At 40.7% G+C, this 27855-nt stretch overlaps 2 protein-coding genes and 1 long non-coding RNA gene across 4 annotated transcripts; 2 read left to right on the top strand and 1 right to left on the bottom strand.

Moving 5' to 3' along the window:
• Positions 1-6410, top strand: LOC121950212 (tripartite motif-containing protein 16-like). Of its 2 annotated transcripts, XM_042496151.1 has the most exons (8): positions 1-478; positions 1854-1949; positions 2044-2277; positions 2347-2515; positions 2627-2713; positions 3423-3494; positions 4748-5172; positions 5345-5426. In XM_042496151.1, the coding sequence occupies exons 1-7, from the start codon at positions 2-4 to the stop codon at positions 5152-5154; spliced, it is 1542 nt and encodes a 513-aa protein (XP_042352085.1). In that variant the 5' UTR covers position 1; the 3' UTR covers positions 5155-5172; positions 5345-5426. The 2 variants fall into 2 exon arrangements, with proteins under 2 accessions (XP_042352085.1, XP_042352076.1); XM_042496142.1 differs by lacking the exon at positions 4748-5172 and having other exon boundaries at positions 5345-6410.
• A 5241-nt stretch (positions 6411-11651) lies between these two features.
• LOC121949554 (sodium-dependent neutral amino acid transporter SLC6A17-like) lies at positions 11652-26797 on the bottom strand. The gene is made up of 11 exons (XM_042495277.1): positions 26338-26797; positions 21605-21762; positions 20438-20564; positions 16853-17034; positions 16647-16757; positions 16320-16561; positions 14723-14915; positions 14439-14631; positions 14036-14195; positions 13706-13868; positions 11652-12565 (listed from the first exon to the last, which is right to left on the bottom strand). Exons 1-11 carry the CDS (start codon positions 26618-26620, stop codon positions 12161-12163), a joined length of 2217 nt encoding a protein of 738 aa, XP_042351211.1. The 5' UTR covers positions 26621-26797; the 3' UTR covers positions 11652-12160.
• Positions 19180-26403, top strand: LOC121949562. Its single transcript, XR_006106247.1, has 3 exons — positions 19180-19251; positions 21611-21754; positions 26360-26403. It is a non-coding gene; the product is annotated as an uncharacterized LOC121949562 (long non-coding RNA).
• Positions 26798-27855: the final 1058 nt, after the last annotated feature.

The raw sequence follows: 27855 nt of genomic DNA, 5'->3' as shown, positions 1-27855 counted from the left end.
CATGGCAGAGCCTCAGGCCCCTGTGAGGAAGAACCACCTCTGCTGTCGGATCTGCAGCCATGTCCTCAGGAATCCTGCAACTGTCCCCTGTGGACACAACTTCTGCATGCAGTGCATCCAGAGCTGCTGGGACCAAGACCAGAGGAAGAACCGTCTCTGCGGCTGTCCTGAGTGTGGTTCTAAGTTTCCCTCCAGGCCTGAGGTGATCAGGAACACAACTCTGGCTGACTTGGTGAGGGACATAGAGAGGTGTGATGATGACAGCACAGGGAGGAGGAGACACTCAGGACCGTCCAAAAGACCCTGGAGCTGTACAGAAACAGGACCATCATCAGAAAGCTCTTTGTGTGGGAGGCACAACAGCCTGCTGGATATCTACTGCTGCACTGACGAGCAGATCGTCTGTGCAGTGTGTGCTTCAGCTGAGCACAGGGGACACACCATAGGGTCTGTGAAGGAGGAGAGGAGGAGGAAACAGGTATGTTAAACAATTACAAAGAATAGTGCAGTTTATGAATTTTTCATTAAAGTTTTTATCAACTGCAACAACTGGCTTGGTATTGTTTTCACCCTTTGAGTCTCTTGTGTGTTTTATTGCAAAATGTGGTCATGGTGGGAGCTATCACTGAAGTGGTTTTTGATTATTTTGCAACTGCAACAACTGTACAGAACACAGTCAAGAAACTTAACAGGGGTGTGATTGAGATCCCACTGCAGGCCAAGTATGTAAATAGGTGTGGTTCAAATAAGGGGACCTGAAGGAGGGAAGGGCCCATTTCCCCACCTCTTTACACCCCTGGTCTACATTTATTACACCCCTGGTCTACATTTATTTTGTGGCATCTAGTAAAATGTGACTGGCCCTATCTTATGCCAGTGTTTGGTTTGTCAGTTCAAGGCTAGAAACAACATTGGACAACAGCGGATCTGCTCCATGTGTGGTTATAAACAGCTAATTCTAAGGCAACAAAAACACAGAGATTTTTTTTAGTTTTAGGTGATTCTAAACTAATTGAAACATAGTTGTGACATTATTTTCCATTACTGCCAGAATATCTCCCTATATCCTGCATAGGTGTTTGTCTCAATGTAAGACAGTCTCTAGTTTAGTGAGGCCCTATTATGCTAATTTTCAGGTTTTACTACTATAAGTTTACATACTTAAATGTTCAAAAAACACATAGTGTGTCTCGTATTGCCCTCTGCTGCAGCATCTCTGTCTTAGACAGTCTGTCTGAGTTTATGTCCCTCCTCCTGAGAAGCCTAGTCTGCTCTGATTGGTCAGCTGGCTCTCCCTGTGCACATTCTGTTACATTGTGATGTCAAAAGTTACGTAAGTAAACACTAAAACTCAAACGAGCTGTTTCAGGCAGCTGAGGAGCAGTGCCCTTTGAGGGAGAGAGAGTTCCCTTATGCTTGGACTTTGGGCTTTATTACTTAGGAGACATTTTACAAGCACAAAAATGCTACAAAAAAAAAAAAAAAAAACAATAAAGAAAAGGGGTAAAAAACAAAAAGCATAATAGGTCCCCTTTAAGGTAGTAACCCAGCCAAACTTAGCAGGCTGTAGACCTTTTAAATATGGGAGTATATGAGTGCCAAGGACAGCTTTTAATCAGTTGTATCTATGAAAAAGCTGGAGAGCTTGTGTGAATTTCCCCGAGAGGCCATGTCCCAGGTAATTTACCAGATCTCTTGCTGCGTAATTAATCGAAACATTATCAAGATCACAGTGTGGCCAAGTGCAATACCAAAATTATAGTAATTTGCTTTTTTTTGAGGTGTGGTAGATCTAAAACTAGTTTCATAAAGTGTAACACATAATGTGTTCTTCTATCCAAAACCCACTGAAGGAGGAGCTGAAGAACATACAAACAAAATCCAAGCAGTTTCTCCAGAAACAAGAAAAGACATGGAAGAAGATGAGGAAGACACTTGAACAGATTCAGGTGAGGAAATGACATCATACTGTATGTCCTCTGTGTCCAAATGTACAACTGAAGACATTTAACAGATGATCCCATGCACTTGTGTATAAAACAGGAGGAGGCCAAAGAAACACAGGACTACTGTGAAAGCATCTTGGTGAGCGTCATCGACTCCCTCCAGAGACATTATATGTCAGTGAGGGAGCTGATCAGAGGTCAGGGGGAGGCGACAGCAGCTCAGCTTGAGAACTCCCTTCAGACTTTGCAGGAGAAGATGGAGGAAACGAGGAAGAGAGATGCTGAGCTGGATCACCTGGCTCAGTCTGACAGTGATGTCCACTTCTTACAGGTACTGTGATCACATCGCTAGGAACTGGTTTTGGATGATATGATCTCTTCAATATCTGTCTCTTCACAGGAATGGCCCTCTCTGCGGCGCCTCTGTGAAAAAGACCATCTCCAACATTTCTGTGAGGTTTCGGAGGATCCACTCCTCCCCTTTGAGTTTACAAAGAAAGCTGTCGAACAGCTCGGGAGGCGACTGGAGGAATTTTGTGACAAACAATTTGCTTCAATATGTGAAACTGGTACGTATCTGTGTTGACATGTGGAAATCTTTTAACATCAATCATACTTGTCTTACAAAAATATTTTGGGGCATTTTGGCTTTTATTCACTATTTATTATATACAATACAGCTGATGAAGAAGAGCAGGAATCAGGAGAAGAGACAGAGGAAGACGACGTGCAACAAGAATATGAAGCCAGTACCTCACAGTCCCATGGTTTGCCCTTAAAATTATAACACTACCATGATTATTATTTCACATTCAGAGGAGGGTTTTCCACCTCTCCTGTGGATGTTAACAATTTTACCATTATATGATACACTGCCCTTGGTAAAGTGATTGAAAGTAGAGTTAAAACTTCAACTAGCCAAAATGAATTGCAAGCTTGCAGGTGAGCTCCCCTTAATTGGCGGATTAGCTTCAGGTGTGGAGCTCCTCTTTCAAAGACACCCAAACCACAATATTGTAACTTGAATAAAATAGCATCTCTTACACAACACTCCACTCCAAAAATATTAGGAAATTATACTTATTTCAAAGGTTTTATGCATTTTTTTTGTGAAAATAATAATCATGTCAACTTCAGCTACAGTATACAGAATGAATGATAGTTTACCAATGACTTTAACAATATGTGTGCAGAGTTCCTCCACTTCTAACCTCTGGAAAATTATATTTGTTAGTTATCATACAATATTTTGTTTTTTTTTCTTTGCGTTTATTAAGCAGTGCTCCACACATGGTGCCAAATAGTGATGTACAGGAGTTTAGTTTGACCAGCAGAAATTTAAATGTGTCCTAGCAGTTAAAGCAGAGGTGTAACATTTACACAGAAACTTTAATGGTAGGCTGTTAGTAACATCTATGCATATCCTGCTACGACAAAACGTTTTCACTCAGTGACACTCATCTCATCATCTCATAGGTTTCTCTGGAGCTGACAACACAGTCACTGAACAGGATGTGGAGCCTAAAACCAGAGCGGAGTTCCTGCGGTGTGAGTTTACTAGACTAACAACCTACTTACTTGTAGCCCCATACATAAAGCAGCGTCTCATTTCAGAGACTTGTTAGGTGCTCCACCAAGAGTGACTCTAAACTTTTAAAAGTTTTTGAGGCTCAAGGGGGTAAAATCATTTCTGTTTTTCCCCATTCTTAATTAACGACCCCTCAGGTTTATTTTTTGCACCTTGACATCACTGCATCAGTATCAGCAATAAGAATCATGTCATAATCTTATAATATCATATAATGTGTTGCAACTGCTGCACAACAATTTCCCTCAGGATAAATACAATTCTGTGTTATAAATAAATTGGTCACAACTGTCAGGACTCATGCTTTTCATTCTTAAAAGGTTCTGAATGTAATTTTCAGAAAATCCTTATAGGTGACACTGCTGGACGTTGAGTGAAATGCAGCCAGCATCCTTTTTTTTTTCTTGTGCTTGCAATGTATAGCTGCCATGTAGCACCTGGGCATCGGCAAAACAGTGACGTGACATACATAAGACTGAACATGGTCCTATTTAGAATAACGGTCTGTAACGTTCCTATATTTTATTTTTAATCATTGGCTCCATGATAACTAGGTTGCCGTTTGCAAATTACTTTATCAGCTAATGTTACGAAGCAACCAATGGCAGATCCATGCAGCATAGTTGTAGAGCTAGCTAGCCTTAGCTTAGTTTAAGGTTGTCTGGACGACCCCATGAGGTCTACAGGAGGCTATGAAATGTGGTATTAACCTCTGTGGTTTGTAAAGAGGAGAATGGGGCACTACCAGTCTGGGTAATTAATGTAACTAATGACGCTTTAACACTGAAAATGGGTATGAAAGTGGGCATGCTGGTACAGAGATTGATGATGAGGAGTATATTAAGAAGGGAGAAGACAATTGACAGCTGTGGACAGCTGAGTCAATTTGACCATGCATGAAACTGGTGCAGGGGGACGCTAAACCCATTAATTATGAAGGGCCCTCTTCACTGGCAGCAGAAGGTCACAGATAATCTAGATGAACTAGCCCAAACCCAATGACTGACAATGAGCTACGGTGGATTATGGACTGTAAAGGGCAGGAAGAGGAGTGTCACTTGCCAAGTGGCCCTGAACTGCAGAAATATGTCCCTGTTTGGAATCAGGGTCTACATTAGTGAGAACCCTTTCTGCCCATTCTGATGCTGCAGCTCGAATACAGGTGAGCGTGTGGTCCACCTCAACTGGCTTAAGCCTTTTACTTCTCCTTTAGCAGTGAGAAGTGAACCAATGTCCAGAAGGGCTTACCAACACGACTTTCAGCACACCAGACCTTCCAGACGACGGTGTTCAGAAGGTCAATTTGGTGCGTGCTGGGTTCATCTTCACCGCTTAGCCAATCTGGGGTCGATAGCAGGAGAGAGGTTGCCACCGTGGGGCCATGTGGCCCAGGCCCGCGTGTCCTCAGGAGCTGAAACTGAAAGAAGAGCAAAGAGGAATCCTCTACACTGCTCTGAGTCTCTTGCATTGTTGAGCCCTTCTCCTGAAGATGCACCTGCCGCTTGCGTCAGTCAAAAGGAGAGGCCGGTGTCAAGTGATCAGTGTAACCCCAGGGGATACTCCACGAGACATCGGAGGCTACCTGTTTGGTCTCAAGATTACCATGTGTCATTGCAGTGACTCGAGGACAAGTAATAAGTAATGCACTAATGCTTATTTATTTTAATTTAAGTAGGCAGAACTTGCAGTGGAGTTTTTCAACAGTGTTATATTAATAAGTCTAATGCATTAATATATCTGAGTACTTCTTCCACATCTATAAACTCAACTTGATCATTTTATCTTAACTTTTTTTTCTTCATTATCTCAGATGCATGTAGCCTGAGCCTGGACCCCACCACAGCTCATGTAGACCTGGCTATTTCTGCAGGAGAGACAGAGGTGAGGCTGAGCCCTCTCAGGTGTAAGAGTCCTGTTGTTCGTCACCCGCAGAGGTTCATCCACCGACAACAGGTGCTGTGCCGGGAGGGGCTGCAGGCCGATCGCTGCTACTATGAGGTAGAGGTGGAAGGAGACAAGGCTGAGATCGCCCTCGCCTACAAAGGAATAGACAGAAAATCTCGCACTTCGGTGTCAGCATTTGGGGGCAATGCAAATTCCTGGAGTCTTGATCGTTCTACAAAATACTCTGTTAGCCACAAAGGTGATAGCGTGCAGCTCACAGCACAACCCAGTCATCACAGGCTCGGTGTTTATCTGAAGTTCAGAGAGGGAACGCTGTCATTCTACGAGGTGTCAGACAGAATGACGTTTCTTTACAAGGTTGAAGCTGAATTCACAGAGCCGCTGTATCCGGGCTTCTGGCTCGGAGAGAAATGTCGAATCAGGATCTGTGATCTGAGACAAGACAGAACGACCGGAGAGGCTCAGGTCAGTGACTGTATCCCCGCATCTGTAGTCTTTTGATTGTTTTCTGAAATATATTTGTCTTCTGCATGAGGGGTTACAATGTAGATGGATGCATTACAATGTAGATGCCCTGTCAGCCACACATTGACAGATTGTATGAAATGGGACAAAATGAAATATTTGTGAACACTGGAATGAACAGAAATATGTTGGAAAGCCGAAAGTGGAACAAATCAAAAAATCTCATTGTGCTTAAAAAAAAAATTAAAAATAACTTCAAGGACCTCTGCAGGTGCCTGGACCACATTTTGGGAACCACTTTCCTAAGATACCTGAAGAACCATTTTGTTCTTGATAAATCAAACTCAGCTGAACAGATTAAATTATGTGTGTAACACAACATTGTCTTACACGTTGTACATGTTTTTAAATGTGTTTTTTACTTATTATTTTCATGCCTGCTGTTTCTATATTACTGTAATATTCAGCTATATTTAATCCTTAGTAAAAGAATTACACACAGAAGCCACCTGTGCAGGTTTTTTATTCTGAAAACAATCTGCAGAAGATAACATGAGCAACTCATTATCTGTCTTCATCCAGTTCTGTATAATTTTCAGTAAGAAGCCAAAGAATTTAGGTACTTATATAGAAAATGCTTTTAAACAGAAGTCTACAGCATGGACAATCAATGTACTGCGGGTGCCAGATGGCCCGCTGGCCTTTATCTAATTCCCAATGGTAAAAAAGCTTCATTTTAGAATTTTTTTTGTACTTTGAATGTAAATAAGGTGCAAAATTGTATAAAATGCATAAAAATACAGCTTTTTTTATTTGAGAAGAAAAGAAAAAGTGTAAGCCAGGAAGCACTGACTGAAGTTGGTTTATATGTATTAGTTGCTAATGTCAGCATCATAGACTGTTAAAATAATGGACTAAGAGGCACCATGACACCACCCTTTGGCTTGTGAACTCCTGTTTTGAACCCTTGAGTTTGGCATTTCAGCCGCAACCATCTTGTTTTTTTTGGAGCCAGAAGTGACCATATTTGGATGAGAGGGTGGGAGAGGTTTAAGCCTTGATTAAAATCGATTATATTAAGATTCAACCCCCGAAAAGTTGTCATGATGGTGGAAATTAACTGTTTTTTTTTATATCAGGCTGTTTATTTCTGCTGTAAAGTGGGACATTTTAACATGGATGTCTATGGGACTGACTCAATTCTGGAGCCAGCCTCAAGTGGCTGTTTGATTTGCTGCTGTTTTAAGCACTTCATTTTAATCCCCAGAGGTTGCCTCTTGGTCTGCATAATGACAAGTCTTGCATGCTGATGTTTAGCAGGTAAAATCCTCTCTGTTTTATCTAATTAATTAAGGAAGATTCCTGATGACATAATCACATTTGTATAAAAACCTAACTTTTTCTACATGACAGAATTTTTACTCAGTTTTGAACCATGAAAAAAAAATGCAGGAATTCGACAGCAGCTTGTCCACTCTTTATTATTAATATTTTTGTGATGTTCACAATTTATTTTTTACAATAATTTTCAATATCATACAATCATATTATGACTGAGGAAAGAGACAAAGAAACTGTAAAGGGACATTTATAAACGTGTCTCCTGTACAGACAGTGCTTGAAACGTGCGCTCAGTAAGGCCCTGCACCCACAGGTAATAAGAAGGAATCTACACACTTATATATAGTTCACACACTCACACGCACACACATATATTATATATTTACATACGCACACACACTCCAGCACTTGTAAGGAAGAGTCATTAAATCCCTCCGGCTGTAAGGGGCAGTTTCTAATCATTGCTATTAGCTGACACCAATGTGTCAAATTATTCTGCAGTTAAATAACTTGATATTGCTTTTATGCTATGAGGACAACAAAACAAATGCTAACTTTTTTTGAAGTCCTAGTGAAAAAAGTGCATTTATCACATTCATTATCACCTTGCTGCTTTTAACAGCCTACATTTTAAGACATTGATATACTTCACACGGATAAAATCTATCTTCAGAATAGTTTGAATACACAAGATTATTTACAGACATGAACAACAGAGATCTTTACAAGACACACTCTCAGCGGGAAGTGCCTCGCTCACTGACTAAAACGAGACAAGAGATAAAACAAGACTTAGAGCCACACTAGCAATACAGTTATGCTTACAGGAAATAAGCTATTTCATGGATGAAAATAAGCAGACATTTTGCCACTCGAGGGGCAAAAATGCACAGTTTTGAATTTGGAGGCTGTGTGATTGCATACAAAGTACGCCAGTCACAATCACAAGAACGAAAATGTTGAATTTATAACTTCTGTAAACACGTATTTAAATGGCTTTTTGACACATCTACAACCAACAGCCCACAGGCTGACGTCACTTTTTTTTCCCAGCATGCTGATTGATGCGATTGGCTGGAAGGAGATCATGTGAGAAGTGGTGCGTAAACACAGACGAAAGAGCGAGGAAATAAGTTAAAATGAGACGTGTAAACTAAACTGCTTATTGTAAGTGTCACAATGGCAATTTTGGAATTACTGATTGTACGTTGTACAGAGATCAAAATTGTCGTACATATACGACAATTATCGTACATCTTGCAACACTGATGCAGAATTTTAGTGGGAAGCTTGTATTCATCTTAACATGTACAATTGCAACTTTAGGATGTGATAGCACGGTTTATATAACATTTAAAATGTTAGGCTGTTAGTATGCTGATAATGTTTTTATGTCAAAAGGTAGCGTGACAATATGCTAATATCTAGCATATAATTTCGAGCATATTAGTGTGTTTTCATACAAATTACACAACATTAGCATGTCAGCACATTCATCTCAGGTATATCTGATGTAGACTGGAACTATTTTTAGAGATATTCCTTAATGAACTGAAGTGTTGTAGGAGAGTTTGACCTGCTAGACAGCAGTAAACAGAGGTGGTGCTAGTGTGGCTGAAAACAAACAGAACAGTAAAGCTAAAGTGCAGACAGGTGAGTGGACTTCATCTAACACCAGGTGCAGCCAGAGAAACACACAGCTCTCGTGAACACAACAGAAAACCAGCTGCTTCCTACATGAGACAACACTTCACCTCCCAGCAGCATTTTCACATCCCACAACAAGAATTAGCCACACAAACTACAAAATAGATACATTTTAAATATACAATTTAAATAAGCATCACACAAGATGAAAATATACAGTATATATATGTATATATACTGGTCACTTTTAAAAGATAACTCTTTGTTGTTCATCACACCAACACTGCAAATATACAGAAATATAAATATTGTCCATTTAATCCTTAACACCATGGCTTTGAATATTGTGATAAAAAAATAAATAATAGTATCCTCTAACACTGGTCTAACACCAGTTTATCCAGGAAACAAAGATCTTCATCGCAAAGGAACCGTGGTGTCTGTTTCAGCAACACCCTAAATGAGGTCTATTATTCAACAAATATACAGAAATAGTGTGCATTGAGCATATGTGTATGTTTTTTGTGCATTTATGTACAGTATGTCCAAGGCTTACAGAAGTTCATGAGTCAGTTGAGGAGTTTAATATTCCATTATTTGGATTTTTGTTCTTGACTTCCTCAATCTTTTGGTCCATAGCTTATTTTTCCATTTCATATTCATTATGTTTTTGGTCCATAGTGAACATCATTTGTGCTCCAATCTATGTATTGCTTACTCACTGTGTGCTACATATTCAAATGATTTAAATGCAGTCTACAGCAATTATTTTAAAAATCTTCAAAACAATATTTCCACACTTAGGGTTAGCATTTACTTGTGCACAATAATTGTTTAATCTTTTGTGCTTTTGTAGCATCGTGGAAGAAAGTCAAAACTGCATTAGGCAGGGAATTTCTCTCAAATTTACGAGAACAAGCTGTGCTTTCCGTCACTGAAGTATATTGGTGCCTTGTGTGTCAGTCTCAGCTCTTTTTAGTTCACTTTTAGCACAATTTAGTAGGCTATAACTTTTCTATTATACTGTAACATAAATATGTAGATTTCAAGTGTCTACTTTTTACTCTTTGGTGGAGAAACTGTTATAACGTGTTTCACAGATGATGAGACTGAAAACAGAAATATTATCCTATATCATATCCCTATACTGCATACAACTATTCACGCAGAATGAACAATACAGCTACAGACAAAACACAACAGGAACTGGGGATGAAACATAAATGGTTGTCTTTAGAGCAGCAGCAAGCATAGTTTACAACACACAGAGCCCTGTGAGAACAGATCTACACACTGACAAGTGTTTTCTAGCTCAAAAATCCGAACGGAGGTGTTAGTGTCGACGAATCACTGCATAAGAATCAATTAAAAAACAACATAGACTGTATGGCTTTGACACCACTACGGAGAACACCTTAAAATAATACTTCATCTCTCACATGATCATTTGATAATCAGCTGCTCACCGTGTGTTACGCTGAATTTGTGAGGAAAATGTTGCTTCTCTTGCACGCCTTTTTATTAAACAAAGAATCAAAAACATTTTTGATAAACTTAAGTTATAGGCATCTGCAGTTAACAACAGAACAACTATATTAAAAGATCTGTTTACAAACTCAGTAAATCCAAGTCTCATGTATTCAGTCACATGTGTGGTGGTATGGATCTTGTCTGTTTTTTTAGGGTTATTTTATGGATTTTTTGGGCTGTTTTCTGCTGCTGTGTGTGTGCTTTCAGAGGCTGGGCATGGCTTCCTGGTGCTGGAGTCCTGCATGCACTCCTGCCTCCTATTACGCTAATCAACTGCAGCACAAAAGCCCTGGACTCACTCTTCCATGCTGCCAGATTGTTTCTGCATCTCAGGGTGGCACTATCGCCTCCTCTCCAGTGAAGTTTTCTGTGAACAAACTGCCTGAATGATTCTTCAGTGGTTTTCTGGGTTCATGACAGGTTTTTTTTTTTCTGTTACTGGTGCCTCCTTCCTCTGACCTCCTTCACCTCAGCCTCTCACCACCTTTGCCTCCAGCTTTTACCCCATTGTCTACGGGTCTTGCTCTTGGGTCCATTGTAAAACCACAGTAAATTGTTACAACATGCTCAGTGTGTTCTAAACATGCACTGTTGAAACATTACAATTTAAAACTGAACTGAAAATAAAAGTGAACTATTCTCTCTTTAATACCAGATTCCATTCAGAAAAAACAATTTTACCCCGCTGAACTAGCAGCCTGCCATTGCTTTGATAAGTTAGTTTGTTCATGTTATTGTCTGAATTTGGTATTTTAAGGTGTTAGTTCGGATTCACCAAAGTCTCATTACACAGATGACTGATTGAGGCAGTGGTAGACCATCTGCTCCCTTGTTAAACAAGTTAAAATGACTGTTTTTGTCCATAGTTTGGCTTCAAAGAGAGCACAGATAAGTGTCACTTTTTTGTTCAGTTCCCCGTCAGAAAGGGCTGTTTGTTTGGGAGATGTTGATTAATCAACTGGATATAAGAGACTTACATTATTCTGTATGAGCTGAGTGACAGTGTGTAAATGGATGTTTTGCTGCTGTTAAATGCAGACCTCTATGACTTAATCTATCAAGAATTTTCTTCATTTATGGATTCTTTGTTCAACATCGAGGCATGCAAGAAAAATGTTTTCTTCCCAAATTCAAGATTACACGTGGGGAGAAACTGATATACAAATGATCATTTGGGGAGACAGTGGTATCTCCTTAAAATAATTAATCTCACATTCATCTTGGCTCTCTGTGCCAGTGCACTGCATGAAAACCAGTACAACCAGCACACTCACCTGCTCCACTCTACATTCTTTCAGATCCCCTGCACTGTGCAGACGGGGATGTGCATTAATGTGGGTGTGTGTGGGGGTCTGTGTCTGCCGAGGATCCTTATACTAAGGCAAAGAAAAACAGATCACAGAACTTCGTCTGAAGCGCATAAACCCTGTGATGTTATATACAGAATAGATACAGATGTACAGTGTGTCACTGTCAACCTCACCCTGATTTCAGCGTTTCATCTACTGTCAAAAGTGAATTTTGTCTTTTTTTTCTGCTGCTGCAGGGGGTTCCTTGGTGTTATTTCGGGAAGCGTGTGTTCAGATCATACAGTCTATGGTTCAGATAAATTGGGTGGCTACATACAGTTTGGTGGCGGCGGGGATTCTTGGCGCTGCAGTGACCCCTGGTGGAGACTCAAGACTGGAAGGTAAACGGTGCTACAGGACTGGGTGTCTAAGGGGTGTTTGGACAGCAGTCAAGAGTCAGAATCTGGTGTGGCGGGTGTGGTCGGCGTAGTTGGTGTGGTGGGGCTGATGGCAGCATTCTGGTAACTCGTACCGTAGCAGATGTTCGGAGACAGGGAGTTGGGGTCTAAGGTTTTCCCTCCTGGAGTCAGATAGGGCCTGTGTGCCGCTGCTGCTGATGGCGCCTCGCCGGGCTTGGCACCAAGAATGAACCTGGACTCATCCTGCTCCTCCAGGTTGGATATGTCCTTCATCATGGTTTTACGGTAGGAGACGGACAGCTTGTTGGAGCCATCTGACATCAGGTTGAAGCGACGGGCGATGTAGACAACAGGAAGAGGAAGCATGGCCAAGATAATGAGGGAGAAGCACATGGCCAGTGCCCAGGGCGGGTAGCTCTGGAAGCGTTCTTGAGCCTGCAGACACACAGAGGGTTTAGTGATTACGTGCTATCCAAAGATTTCTGTTCTCTAAATGGAAAGGAGCAGAAGGACTAAAATCTGCCTTTAAAAGTCCAGTGTGTAGGATTTATGGTTATCTATTACCAGAAATATAATATTCATGACAATGTTTTTATTGGTTTATAATCACCTTAAAATAATAATCATTGCTTTTTTGGTACCTTAGAATGAGCTGCAGACGGACTGGATTTTTACATGAGACCTTTAAGTACAAAGATGAGCAGGTTGTTAAGCTTTAATGGAGAATGCCAGTGTGGGTTTTTTTTGTTAGCTTTGCTAGCTGCATGGCTCAAGAAGATAGAAGTCCTCCACCAGAAACATTTTATCATCAAACATTTAATTTTCTTCATTCTGGTAAATTTTTATGCACTAATTTGTGCCTTTTCTGTATTAGTTTATGGTCTAAATGTCTTATATTTTGTCAAAATAAAAGACCTATGCTACTTTCTGTTACAGTCTGCTGTGTCTTGATTTCTTTAGACTTTTGGGAAGACTGGTCTAAGTGTAAAAGACTCATTTAATTCACCGTTATTAGCAAGTCTGTCTTTGTTTTTACTTGTTCGGCTTATTCTTAAGATGATTATGTTTTCTTGGTTTTTGGGTTTCAGTTACTGTGTTTTCTCTCCTCTGTTTCTGTGCTGCCTCTCCCTCATTTTTCCTATCTACACACCTGTCCTGCATCAGCCTCGTTAGTTCCCTGCTCCTTTTCTCTCAGCCAATCAGCTCCCTGCCTGTTCCTCCGCCTCATCACCTTTTTCCCCTCACCTGAGCCTCTTTGCCCTTTTTCTCTACCTGCACTTCATCCCCTTGTCAGTCTAGTTTGTATTTAAGTCCTCGTTTTGTGTTCAGTCTCTGTTGGATCCTTGATTTGTTTGTGTGATTTTCAGTTGCTGTTTCCTTGAAATAAGTGATCGTTTGAGTTTGCAAATGCACATGAAATCAAACCAATTTGTCCAGGTTTCAATAGGTTAATGAGAATAAGAACAGCAACCTCAACCAAAATATATCTATCTATATATATACACACACACACACACACACACACACACACACACACACACACACACACACACACACACACACACACAGACTGACCAGATCTTGGACCCAGGCGTTGTACCCGGGTGGGCTGATGGCCATCTCTATGATGGTGGCTGAGATGAGCACAATGAGACACAGAGGGGAGACGTACTTCCACAGGTAGAAATAGATTATACACGGTCGGAAACCCAACATGTCCTCCAGATCCTGCATGAACCTGACAGAGAAAGAGCAACAAAAACATTACACTAATGATTATGCTCCTGTAGGCTATATAATTTAACACTTTGTTAACACGCCTCTGTTCCAGTTTTTGTTCCTATATTTCAAATTAAAACGTGATAAATTGCAGACACATACACAAGAACCTATAGCCGGTTGTACCTTTTTGTGCCATAAATCCAGGTGACGGACACATTCTCCAGGATGACCACCACCGTGAGAGGCAGTCCAGCAGAGTAGTCATCAAACATGGTGACAAAGTAATTCCCTGAGCGTTGAACGAACAACAGGCCACAGAGGAAAGCCACAATGCAGCAACACACTGAAACAAACCCAGAGAAGAAGAAAAATCATTAGTGCTCCTTCAGAGGAAATCAATGAATTTGGTCTAATAGATGAGAAAATGGAAAATAAAATGGTTTTACTGGCAGAAAGCTGTTTTGTTTGCTCCGTTTTCTCGAGTGTTTTGCATTCAGCAATGACACAAAGCCTAACACAGCCGAATCCCAAATCTTTTTTTAATGCAGGGCTTTCAAACAGCGTCTCGTCAGTGGGGGAGGTTCACCTGTGAAAAGCTCCTTCTGGACCTTGTAGGTGTCAAGGACAGGTGTGGTGATTCCAGTCATGGTGCCGATCATGCTGCCCAGACCGAGGTTGATGAGCATGAAGAAGAACATGACCGACCAGAACGGAGACGCCGGGAAATGAGTCATGGCTTCCGTGAAGGCGATGAAGGCCAGGCCGGTGCCCTGGACAGACTGCAGAGAGACGACCAGAGGACTGAAACCCAGTAACAGACTGACAGGTGTAAAGAGAAAGTCAAATACAGAGTATGCTAAAAATTCTTGCCTTGTTGAGCTCGTCCTCTAGGACACAAGGCTCCAGACCCAGCTGGGTGAAGCTGTCCTCCTTCACCGTCTTGATGACTCCGTACATCTCAGTGTAGTCTGATGAGGTCAGATGGGAGAAGTTTACATGCGGTGGGATGAGATCGTGGCTCAGGACATTAGAGTTGAGGTATCCCAGGATCTTCTCTGCATTCCTACAGAAATTAAAAAATCAGCATCAACTTTATTGGTCAAGCATGTTGACATATACGAGTCCAGTTCTCTGTAGCTCTCAACACTGTGCAGAGAACACATCTACAGGACAATACAGATACAGACATACAGCTAAATATAATACGTACATATCACGGTATAATGTCTAAATTACACTGTAATATAAGTATATGATACATACCTACAGAGAGATTATTTCCATAATCTCTTTTCTGTTTATAAAGAGATTTCCTGTATGTTGTGAAAACTCTATATTTTCACTATTATTCTATAATTTTCTTGTTAATCTACAATAGAAGACAAAAAACTAACAACACATTCTCACTTCCCACTTGATATATGTCAGTGGCCCTATACACATCAAACTATGACGCTCCAGGTACTGTGGTGGAAATTCTCTGCTGCTTTTGCTGGTGAAGAATGAAATAGAGACTTCTGTCGGCCGACAAGGTTTTATTTTCTTTGCAAAGAAAAGGTCAATCAACATGTGAGCGGTCAGGATGAAGAAAGACCCCGAGCATGGGGAAAACTGGACATTTTATGCTTGTGGAGAAACACACCCCTCGGCCTCTTATCAAAGGTGTGAGTTAAACTCATCACAGATCAAAATACAAACGAATTTGAATCTTGATGAGGAGACAGAAGGGAAGGATGTCTCACGTGGTTGAAATGCAAAGGAACTGAATTAACGATTACAATCAAAGAGTCTGACATTTTGGTGAGGCGGTGGGAGGTTGTGTGTCTCACAAAGAAGTCAAAATTACAATTACAGTACCCCTCCAGCATCAGTTTTGGACACTCAGGGTCAGTGTGTCAATTCACGTTTGTACATACACTGTGTATTTTCAAAATAAATTTACATTTTCACAGCCAAAAAAACCCCAACATTTTCACAGAAAATGTACAGTTTCTGCTCGTTAAATGCTTGCAGTCTCTTTTCAAAATGAATTTAAAATGTAGGTAAAACATTTTTTAAAAATCCTTTTTAAGTTAACTCCCTTAGGTTTAGTCAACAAAAGCACATGGTTAGGTTTAAGAAAAATCTGATCTGAAGAGACATTGGAGGTGCACAAACGCTGAGTGTTTTTTCAAAAAGAGCAACTCATTGCTGATGCAGGGAGCAGATTAAAACATTTTAACTAGGAAAAGCTGGAGTAATCTGATGGTCGCTTATTTGCCACTATAGGGTGTCTCGGTTTCTGATACTGAGGGCTACTGACCAAGCATTGGTAGTTGATAAATTGGGAGTGAGGCCACAGTAAAATTAACCAATCAGGCGATCAAGTTTTTTTGTGCTCTCTGGACTAAATTTTTTGGCTTAAAGGTTTTAACGTATAGTATGAAAGGTACTTCAGGATAAATGGCTTTTGCAGGTGTGAACTTACTCTACGACACACTTTTCATTCATGATGTTGGCCTTGAAGCCCAGCACGGCAAACACCACCAGCGTTGCCAGAATGGAAGTGACGAAATTGATGAAAGAGACGAGCACGGCATCAAAATGACAGTTGTTGTCGATCTTATTGTAACTGGAGAAAGCTATGACTCCTCCAAACCCCAGACCCAGGGCGAAGAACACCTGGGTGGCTGCCTCCCGCCACACCTGGGGCTCCAACATCTTCTCCAACTGTGAGAGACGGAGACAGAAAGTCAGTTTAATGAGCATTTTTTAGGAAGGGTGATTTAAAATGTTGCATGGAAGAGAGTCTGACCTTGGGGGTGAACATGTGAGCGATGCCATCCACTGACCCCTTCAACATCAAGCCTTTGGCCAGGAAACAGATCAGCACCACATAGGGGAAAAGAGAGCTGAAGTACATCACCTGCGGAAGAATAAATCATATAAAATACATTCAAGAAAGACAAAACCAGTTTTCTCTCATCCTGTCACCAATTCCTGTCTCATCCTCTCAACTACCTTCCCAGAGGAGGCGATCCCTTTGATGACGGCGAGGCAGACGATGATCCAGGCCACCAGCAGTGACAGGGTCATTTTAACGTTGAGGCCGCCGCTCTCTGCGATGGTGCTGGTGGTGTTCAGAGTCTGACGGTACCAGAAGTAGGTTGTGGCCGAGCTTTTGTCGCACTCTGGCTCCACAACTGTGTGTTTTGCAGACAGAAGGAGATGGAGCTTTAGTCTGGGTGATAATGAAGGAAGAGAAATGGGTGTGAAGATGCAACAGGGATGTTTGGATGTTGTGGAGAGGGCAGGAAGAGAAATATAATGAGTGTTTGGTCGGGGTCAATATCAAGATTCTCCGCTGGTTTACACCTCTCAGACGTAAAGCAAGCTAACAAGGTCATCCGTGTGCTTAGTATGCAAAGCATGAACCTCCAATTCACATCACCTGAGATTTTCTACACTGCACATACACAGAGTTTGTCCTCTTGTTCCCTTGGGAAATAAATATATTTACTGTGTGTGAATTACAGTCAGTGGTGTTGTGACTCTCCACTTGATACTTGATATTGCAGGAGGGTGCAGACTCTATGTGGATGCACGTACACACAAACACATACAGGTGCAGAGAAAGCTCTTTGTAGATGTCTGACAATCTAAATCTGTTGAAATCAAGATGAAAAATGATTCACTATCTGTTTCCATAATGATGCTTTGTCTGTCACATAGCGGATACAAATGTACGAGATGCACACATACAGAGAAATGTTTCACACTCTGCTGCTGTCCTTTAGCGTCAGCGTCCTTCAGTCTGAATCTCTGCTCCCCGTCTCTCGGCCAGCAGCCTTGCTGAGTCACACATGCTGAGTGTTTCTTGGCTGCCCCCCGAGGTTATGTTATTATCGCCTCTAATCAAATGAACTCCAGAGGTTTTAAATCTGGATTACGTCCGTGAAGTCATGACAGAAAGTTGTGAAAAAGTTAACACGATTTGTCTGCTTGCTGTAGGTTTGTCGATAGGCCGACGATTTACAAGGCAAAATTAATCCTGGAGCTTGTAGCACTGTGGCCCATTGAGGAATTATAGCGAGAACTGTGTAGAGGCTATTACAAAGATTGAGCATAATAATGACACAAATGGATATTGTTTTGAACATAACATAATTCTGAAAATGTACGCACTCTTGATATTAGACGACAAAGAATTAATCTACTCTTTTGTAATTTGTGTCAACAGGTCGATTTAAAACAAACAAACAAACCTTTCACAGCAGACATTTTGACTTGTTACAGTCTGGAAAGCACAGGTGAAATTGACGTCATTAACGATGGCTCGATTCCATTAAGTGTCCCAGTAAACTATTCCAGTGATCCAGCATGCACAATACAGAGTCTCCTCTAAATAGAGCACAGCTTCCATGAAATGGGTCTGTGAGCATGTGTTAGCATGCAAACATGATAAGCTAAGATGGTAAACATTATAAACATCACCTGCTTTGCATCAGCATGTTAGCATGGTCACTGTAAGCATGTTAGTAGGAATGAGCGAGTACACCATTATCCATCCAGCCAACTAGCAGTATTCGTAAATATAATAATTATTCTGGGTAAATATCATATTCATAAGTGCAAACGGAAACTAACCAACAGCCAGCCGTCCATAAGATGTTTTAAGAATGAAGTCAAAAACCAATTTATCTTCCATAAAGATACTTTTTAAAAAGATAATCACTTCTTGAATGAGTTGTATAATGTCATGTCTAAGCCTCTTGCACTTTAAGTAGTAATTGTCCTTGCTGTCCTATGTTTATATGCTTCTGGCTTGTACTGTTTCATATGCAAGCTGCTGTTCCTAAGTGGATTGTATATTGAATTAAAAAAAAAAATCTGTATTCATACTCACAATGGACAAAGTTTCAATAACAAATGGGCCCTAAATAAAGAAATTGGACCTAAAGCCTGAAATTTATATTTATTACTAATAAAAGACTATTTTCACAACAGCTTTAGGATCAAGCTTTGGGTCATTTTTGATCACAAGTGTAAAAGAACTATTTCGCTACACTAATTTCATCATGGGTGCAGATGCTGACAAATTTTACTTGGATAATGTTTGTGTAAATGACCCTTAAAAAGGTAAAGAATTTATGTAAATAAGGTAAATAAAAAAAAAAGAGAGAAAGAAATCCAAAACAAAACTAAAGTTGAACTTTAGTTTCACTTCCTGTCACCTCTCAATGTGAATGTCCCATTTCCTTTTTAATCTTTCAGGACCTTTATTTTGAAGCGGAAACAGGTTGTTGCGGCACAAACGTCAGAAGGAAAGTGGAGGGAAACGCGGAAATGTCTGTACTAAAGTGTAAACCGTGTAAACCTGTTTCTTACTGAAATAAGCGCCAGGCTGGAGTGGGAACAAGGTATGGTATGGTTTAATACATTTGCTTTGTTTTGGTGTATGTGTTTATAACTGACATCGCGGTAAATTGGTGAAAATTAAAGTGTTTCGGTGTCGCAGCGTTCATGCTAAAAATAGCTGCTGACGTAGCTCGCTGACGTTAACGTCACTGACGCTAATGTAGATCCATGAGGCTAATGTGATTAGCTTGTGTGTGATTATATGCTTTATGGTTATGTTTCACTCAGGTAAGAGCTGATTTTATTAATTAGTGTGTGTGCTTTCAGCTCTCATGGTTTCTAAGTTGTGTTGTGTTTTGGAGACAGCTGTAAACAGGGCTTGAAATTAACTCTTTTGTTCACCTGCCACGGTGGCTAGTGGTTTTCCAAAGTTACAAGCCACTCAGCATTTTCATTAGCCACAATTTTGTTGTTGGGAAATTATGTTTTATATGATGAAAGTTGACTATGGAGAGCTGAAATTGACTTGAACTACATTTAAAACCCTTTTAGATGTATATGACTACTGTACACACCCAAATCAAGACGACATAAAATGTATAACACTACAAGTTGTTATCAAATATTTAGCTAAACATAAAAGAGTAGCTTCTCATTGTATATAGTAAAAGTGGTGCAGGTGTGTAGAAAATTAATTAAAAAGATAAAAACTAAACTGAAAAAAACTAGCAAGAGAAACACTGTCTGTTTAAATATCTATTAATAACAACAGTAAATACTGTTGAAACAGAGTAGGAAAAAAATCTACAATTAAAAATGTATATTATTAAATGCCAAAGTAACTATTTAGAGTGCTTCTGTTACCCGCTGCTGGTGAAATCTACGTGCATTTGGCGGGTCGGGCTCGTGTTAATGTCAAGCCCTGGTTGTAAGTAAAAACTGATACAACGAAAGAAAATAAAGACCTTTTGAAACCGTCAGGTCACTCAACCATTGTCTGGCCTGGGGTTCGCTACAGCTTGTGCTTATAAAAAGTACATTATTCGTACGTGTTTCCTGTGAGGCGTCTCCCTACATGTTAGCTTGCTGACTTTAGCTCAAAGCATGTTGTGTCTAAGAAGCTACAGCCTCAAAGCTAGCAAGGCTGTTTTAAAGCATGTATTTGTGAAATGCAGACCACCTTACAATAAATGTTCTCTGTTTGAAACGTGCCACACATTTTTATCTTTAATATGTAATTTCACTCACTGGCAAGTGTCCCATTTCGTCTGATTGGACATTCGCTCCATGGAAGAGGGTACTGGAAGGACTGGAAGAAATAGAAGATGCTCCAGCCGATGATCACATTATAATAGAGACCCACGAAGCCACACACCTGAATAGATAGATAGATAGATAGATAGATAGATAGATAGATAGACAGACCATTGTTTATGGAAGTATGTGTAAAAATTTCTCTTTTGAAAATCACTAAAGTAAAGGTGAGATTCACTGTCTAGTTGCACTTTTTCCAATATTGTAGATGAGTAAATGTACACAATATAATATTTGTCAAATTTTGTATATCTACTTTAAAACTGGTATATTGCAGCAACCCTAGTTTATTGATATTTTGAAGGACGCCTTCTGCTGCGTGGCGTAGACAGACAGCATACATTTCAGTAACAGAAATGACTGTAAGGTGTCACATTTCCTCTACTAAATTGTATAATCAGATCTGAACAGCATGAGAAAAGGATGCAAATGAAGCCGTATGTCCCATGTTGCTGTCAGTCTTCTGAGCAGTCTTGCCAGCCAGGACATTCACAAGCTAAATAAGGTTGAGGAAAGCATGAATAATTAAAGTGCTCTCTTTTCAACACTGATCTTCTACGAGATATTTATAGCTGCTTCTGTGCCCGCTGTGCAACTCCGAAGAAAGGCTACCTCTCCCTCTCAAACTCGTCAGTACCTCCCATAAACCTAAGAGCCTGAGGCAGTCTGAAGGCTGTTGTGGTGACTCCAGATGTTTTTGAAACTTTACCCTGCTCATTGCCATATCAGTTTCATGGTTGTTACATATGATTAACACACATAAGACACACACACAACCATACTCCATTTATATTAGTTGTAGTATATTTATATTAGTTGTATTTGTTTTTTAAAGCATGGGCTTGTTTCTTATCCTTTTACTGATGCACATTCAGCAGATGTGCTTCTCTTTTAACTCCAGGCTTTGACAGCTGTTCCCCCCTTGCAACCTCCCTGATTCTTACCAGTGGACCCACAATTTCTCATACTTGTGCTTTACTGGTCTGACATAAAGTCTTTGACAGCCACAGTGGAGTTAAGAGAGCTTTATTAAGTATGTTTAAGTTTTACAGCTATAGAGATGGTAAATAATTTTGAAAATAAAACTCCTTTTCCCCTCACCATCAGACTGGACATGCCGATCCCACCCAGACTGGGACAGACGTAGTTCCAGACCCCGATGCTCCCACGTCGGATCTTCTGACCCACAGCCAGCTCCATGAAGAAGAGCGGGATGCCGATGATGAGGAGGAGGATAAAGTAGGGAACCAGGTAGGCACCTGAAAAACAGGCAGGCTTGTTGAGCTTAAGTTGCACATTGTATAGTAGTCGAGCATCCTGGGTTCGCCTAACTGGATAAATACTAAAACAATAAAGGGGATGGAAGACAATGTGACAGCTCAAACAGCAACTGGTGCTCTTTTATTTTTCCTTGACCAAGAACTCCCAAACAAAATAATGGAAGTACCACATTTCTCGTCCCTGCGGCAAATCAACAGGGACCCACAATATAGAACCGTCTGTTACATTAGGAAGCATCGCAGAATGTGGCGCTGTTGTATTACACAATATTCAAGAATTTAATATTCTGTTTTCTTCATTTACGAGAAGACAGATAAGTATTACATTTTCAATATAATGCTACCAAATACAACAGCAACATCACAAACAGCCAGTGTTTTTTGTTTTTTTTAATCACAGGTAAAACTGCTAAAGATAGGCTATAAACTGCTTTCCCACTGAACTGTGTACATGGCTTTTAAATATGGTGCCCCTTCTTCTTGGAATAACTTACTGAAAGACCTGAAATTGTCTGAGCTGATTGCTATGGGGGAATTTATTTTAATTTTAAGAGATCAGGAAAATGGCACTCTTGGTCAGTGTTATTGCTCGTCAAATTATCAATGAAATCGTCTTAGAAAACTGCACACGTGTATGCATTGAACTTGTCTCGGGGTGCATTTTAACTGGAGGTTGTGGTTGGTCTTTGTGGTGTGTTACAGTTCTACTTGTCTATTGTACTTGTTTATTGTTGTAACAATGTTTTATGCACGCTCACCCTGGTGTTGTGTTCCCATCAATGACTATCAGAGCTGCAGGCTATAAATACACTTGATGACTGCAGAGTTATTAGACCCGGGCATGCCCAATGTACATTTTCCCATAGCAATATAAAGCCACATGTTTGCTGGTGTAAGAAGGTTTTTTTGTGCAGTGGGAATGAGGCTTTACAGTGTTTTTTTTTACCCAAGAAGGACAAATAGGCCTAGAATTTGTAAGCTTCCCCTAAACCTTCCCCTAAACCCTAAACATGCTAATATTACTACTATGGACGTTAAATAATGTTATAAATATAAACAAGGTTTCCTGTCATGTTCAGCAACATTTGTACAATAATTCATCAATTTTGCATCAGTTTATCGTGCAAAAATGTGATCCAGTGGGATATATTTAACCTTCCCCTCCTCCCCCACCCAGCTCCTCTCAAACATAAGGTCTGCGACTCCACTGACTAATATTCTTTGAATTTCATTTTAATTTTGATGGAAGTCTAAATTTGTCTCTCTGCGGCATAATCCAGAGAGGCAGAATCAGGATGCAACTGTGTTTTATGTGAAGGGTGACTCATCATCTGGGACTTATAGCAGCGAAACACTATTAATACATCAAAAGTAGGAATTACATTCAGTGGCACACACACTTGATAGTGGGTGGAGTAATGAGGCAGTGAGAGGAGGCGAAAGGCTAAATCAAGAAATAGAGAGAATTGTGAGGGTAAATGTAGTGAGAAGTTTTGCGCCTTTGCCAGGATTTTGTAAATCCACTCCATTACACGTTATATAAACTGCAGCCCGTGATAGAAGTGATATATATTCCAGTCATAACTATAAAGATGTGACAACGGAGGGAGAAATTATAGAGGATGTCATGAAAGACGTGACGTGGAAAGAAATAACATCAGTGACAGAGAGCCCACTCAGCGATTACTCCCAAACAACACAGACCTTTAATGTGTCTGTAATTGGCTGCCAGACAGACAATTACAGAGTGAAAAATGGCCCTCAGGTCACTCAACCTTACTGGTCTTTACTGTGAGTAAATCCTCCCTAACAGCAATAAATCCTGCATATATGCAGTAAATCAGACACGGGCAGTAAAGCAGCAAACACAACAACATTAAAGATTTGGAGCAGTGTGAGCAGCATGTCTGTCAGTGCATGATGACGAGGTGATTTTCCACCTATAGTGAACTCAGGTTTACACCGTGCACGCCTCTGATTACATGCACCAAAATAAAAGCTCATCACTATACAGTGACATTTTTAATCGAGCACTCTTCTGTTCATCAGAGCATCAGTGGAGCCCGGCCTGAACTACCGGCAGTAGTAATCAATAGTGCAGCTATATTTAGACTTGGCTGTTTTCTGCACAATACAGCTGCTCTCTTTGCACTTCTACACTGAATGGAAGCTGCATGTTGTTTGCGATGGTCGAAGGTTACTGAGCTACTGAAGCTCAGTTAGACAGGAAGTCAAGAAGCTGAAGCTGATTTCATGTGTCCTGTAGGACTGGTCAGTATGATAAAGACGTTAATATGAACATTTTTCTTATATCTATATGAAAAAATAAGCATGGATACAAAATTTGCATGTAACATATTTCAACAAGGCCTCATGAAACTAATTTAGTCTGTTTTGATTAGTTTGTTTTGTAAAACTGATTTGGATTTTGGAAACAATGTCACCATCACAATATGATTTCACTCATAAAAAAAGTAATGAATTATTGCTCAGCTTTTGTGCCAAAGGCTACAAATGACTTTAATGGTGGAAAGATTGATATCCAACAGGATGTCTATTGTTATTTTTACTCTGATATGTTCTGCTTACTGCAGACTGGATTGTGGATAAACTGAATAAGACTTAAAGTAGACACTCATGCTCACAATGATGATGCTAAAATATCAATGTTTTGCAGATATATAGTCAAACATATTCACTATTCAAAGCCCCCTTTGCACTGCCTGTTCAAGGCACGAATGTTGCGCCATTCTTCTGCCTCGCCGTTCTCGATAAACAGAAAGATTGCAGGATGGACAGAGTTGCAGAGATCCAGAGTTAGTGTGCTAACATTTGCACATGGGACCAAAACACGACAAACAGACGGGGGCTGACGGGAATGGCATACGTTTTGCAGGTGTTTGGTTGTAAATCAACGTGCTGATGATGGCACTAGACAGAAAACTCAAAGGACCAAAGTAGACTCCAAATAGACCAACCCCGCAACATAAAAAATGAAAAGAAAGAGCAGAGTAACGCCAGATTACACTTATTTGTTGCTTAATCGTTTTTTTACCGATTACTGATTGACTTTTTTAGTGATTGACCTCATGATTGTCTCTCCTCCTATGATCACAGAGAGCTGTCAAAATATGTTTTCTATATGGATGTGATTTTAAATGTGTAAATATCGCATTCATTACTCGTTTCAATTCATGAAAAACATACCAAAAGTTACTAGGTTTCAAACTTTTATGTGATCATATCATCTTTTAAATGTTAAGATGCCTTTAGTGCTGCATTAGTGTAGCGCCTCTCCAGTCCTCTGACCACTCAAAACAGAACCAATAGCATCGACAAGGCGGTATCCAAGGCTACCATATAAGGTGCCGCCTGCTCACATAAACATTCACATGCGCTCACACACCTTGTACTTTGCGAGCAGTTTGAGGTTCAATGTGTTGCCGAAGGATATCTTCGACGTGAACTGAAGGAACCAGGAATTGAACTGCCGATTTTTAGGATTAGTAGATGACTCACTCTACCTCCTGAACCATAGCCGGCCTGGTATTAAGTACTGGTATGCTGGCACGTTAGCTGGTGCGCTTACTGCGATATAGCCAAAGCCAAGGACAGTGACAGATTGGCATTTTACTATTTGCTCCGCTAAGAAGGTGACTGGCTGCAATCTGCCATCCTGGACAAAAACTCTCAGCACAAGAACAGTGACTTTCCGACTGCAGCTGGCCTCATCAGCAAGGCCCAGGACCCCCACAGACACTGCAAGGGCCACTTGATCCCATTTTTATACTTTTAAAAATGTTTGTTTTGGTACATAGGTTCTGATATTATTTGGGTCATTACAACAGTTTCTGTATGTTTTGAATATTGTATAGTAGTGAACTGAGCTAAGGCTATGTTTATATTCAAATTATTTATTATATAACTTCTGTTAGAATACAGGTAAAAGTTATTTACGACCGGTATGGTATAGAGAGGGTGATGACATTGTACGTTAAGATGACTAAAGAGCTGCGTAGGTGTGGATCGACATCATTTTTTGACCGTTTTTTGCTGTGTGATAATTGATGATACATGAGATTAGGAATAGGACATCAAGTAGGTAGTGGACCAGACAAGATGTGACTTTGCTTGCTGTATTTTTTTGTATTCTAAAAATATACCTCGTTCACATTTTCCCTGCTTCACGTAAGTACTTGTATTTCACAAAAAGGAGCTAGAACACGAGTGAAAACCGAGACACCGTGTAGACTAAGTGACATTGGAACTTTGGTATACTGAAACGGTCACAATAGACACTACACATTACGTTATTGTCTCCACACCTCTCTGTATGTGTTACATTAATGCACACCTCTGAGAGTATATCTCTATCCATTCTGTTTATAACTCCTACTGTGAACAGTTTTGCACATAGCTACTCAAACTAGCACTTCTCAAAACTGCAGGGATCTTTCACTTATCTGCTGATTCTAAAAGTCTCTGAAAAGTTATTGCGTTTGCTTATTGGTGCCTTGTGCGTCACTGCAGCTCACACTGATGCAAGTAACTCACCTCCTCCATTCTTCTGGCACAGGTAAGGGAAGCGCCACACATTCCCCAGGCCCACAGAGAAGCCCACCTGGGCCAGGATGTACTGCAGTTTGCTGTTCCAGGCAGGGCGTCCATCATTTTCGGGCACCTCTAACTGTGGGATTTTCTTCCCGGTGGCCCCTCCGACGTTCAGCGAGCTGCTCTTGTAGTCCAGCGGCTCCTCGTGTGCGAGCAGGTCAGCCACTGACTCTGTGACGTGCTCATGGCTCTGCTCGCGCTGCGTAACCTTGCTGTTCTTAGGCATCAGGGAGGCTGAGGGTCGGGAAGGGGGCGGGGGTGGAGAGCGAAAGAGAGAGCGAGACGGGGGTCTGGTGGGGACAGAGAGAGGTGATGCAGGCAGAGAGTGGAGAAGAGATGGATGGATGTAGCTGTGAGGGAGATGCTGAGGAGTGATGGGTGGTTTTCAGGTCTGGGCCTCAGTCCTGCATCAGAGAAACAGAAAGGTCAAATCGAAAATTGTTTTTCAAGGACGTCATCAAAAATAAAAATGTAATAATGTTCTATTATTGGACAAAAATCCTGCAAATAGTCTCCATTTTAAATAAAATACTGTCAGGTTTGTGCCCTTGTCAAGGCTCATTTAATGTACAGTAATTCTAAGCTTCCTCTTCCTGGCTGTGATCCTTAAATAACACTTCACACAGCCGCTGACACAATTATTCCCCCATTTAGTGCGTGGTTAGGCTCGTAATAAGACACATGGATTGTAACATCAGAGTGATGAAGGATGTCAACATAAAGAGACCATTGGTCACACCTGTGTGTGATAACTTAACCCAAATCTTTCAACAACAACAACAAAAAAATCAGCAGGGACTTGAAGAGACAGTTTTAAAATATAACACCACAGCTCTTTGCATCTCATGCAATGTTTTTGCTTCAGAAAAAATTCCCAATCCTGCAAATTGTTCTATTTAATTTCCCTGTTCCGCAAAGCTTAACTTTAGTGAAGCTTTTTTTCTCCCTCAGTAAATCCTCTAATCCCCTGAAGCCTCACTGCAACATCCAGCCTCACCCCTCTTCCAGGGAGTGGTTGGTTCGACCCAAACGTAATGGAGGAAGTGAACATGATGCCTTGGATGAAGTGCCGTCATGTGTTCTCCTGATCCACATCACGAGCTCCTGTGCAGGCTCATTACTTATTGAGTAAGTCAGTTCTCTATCATAAAAATCTTGAATCAAAACTGTTGAGCTTGTAGGTTTCACACACAGAGGGAAAGACTATATGTTTGATTGTCTGTGTCGTAAGGACAGATCAAATCACCAAGTCCTGTTAAAGCAGAGGGAACATGTGTGGCTAAAGGGAACAGTAGGCGCTAAATGAAGAGGCTGCACCTCATGGGTGATGCAACAGCAGTGATGCACACCAGCCTTCAGCGTCACAACACTCGCTGCTTACATCAGCCTCAAGCAAACTCAAACGTCCTGCATGAGTCTCCAAAAAAAGAGCATAAACTCCACACAAATACTCCAGAAAGT

Source organism: Plectropomus leopardus, chromosome 2 (genome assembly GCF_008729295.1).
Source record: "Plectropomus leopardus isolate mb chromosome 2, YSFRI_Pleo_2.0, whole genome shotgun sequence".
Lineage (NCBI taxonomy): Eukaryota > Metazoa > Chordata > Actinopteri > Perciformes > Serranidae > Plectropomus > Plectropomus leopardus.
The sequence above is the reverse complement of the archived record's forward strand: the minus strand, read 5'-3'. Positions and strand labels throughout refer to the sequence as shown.

Excerpts from the sequence above, each read along its gene's own strand:
- LOC121950212 (XM_042496142.1), top strand. The coding sequence starts at position 2 with ATGGCAGAGCCTCAGGCCCCTGTGAGGAAGAACCACCTCTGCTGTCGG. Across the intron at positions 479-1,853 it reads AGGAGAGGAGGAGGAAACAG|GAGGAGCTGAAGAACATACA; the intron begins GTATGTTAAACA and ends AACCCACTGAAG. Across the intron at positions 2,714-3,422 it reads CAGTACCTCACAGTCCCATG|GTTTCTCTGGAGCTGACAAC; the intron begins GTTTGCCCTTAA and ends ATCATCTCATAG.
- LOC121949554 (XM_042495277.1), bottom strand. The coding sequence starts at position 26,620 with ATGCCTAAGAACAGCAAGGTTACGCAGCGCGAGCAGAGCCATGAGCAC. Across the intron at positions 20,565-21,604 it reads TCGGCATGTCCAGTCTGATG|GTGTGTGGCTTCGTGGGTCT; the intron begins GTGAGGGGAAAA and ends CTATCTATTCAG. Across the intron at positions 16,758-16,852 it reads GGATCGCCTCCTCTGGGAAG|GTGATGTACTTCAGCTCTCT; the intron begins GTAGTTGAGAGG and ends ATTCTTCCGCAG.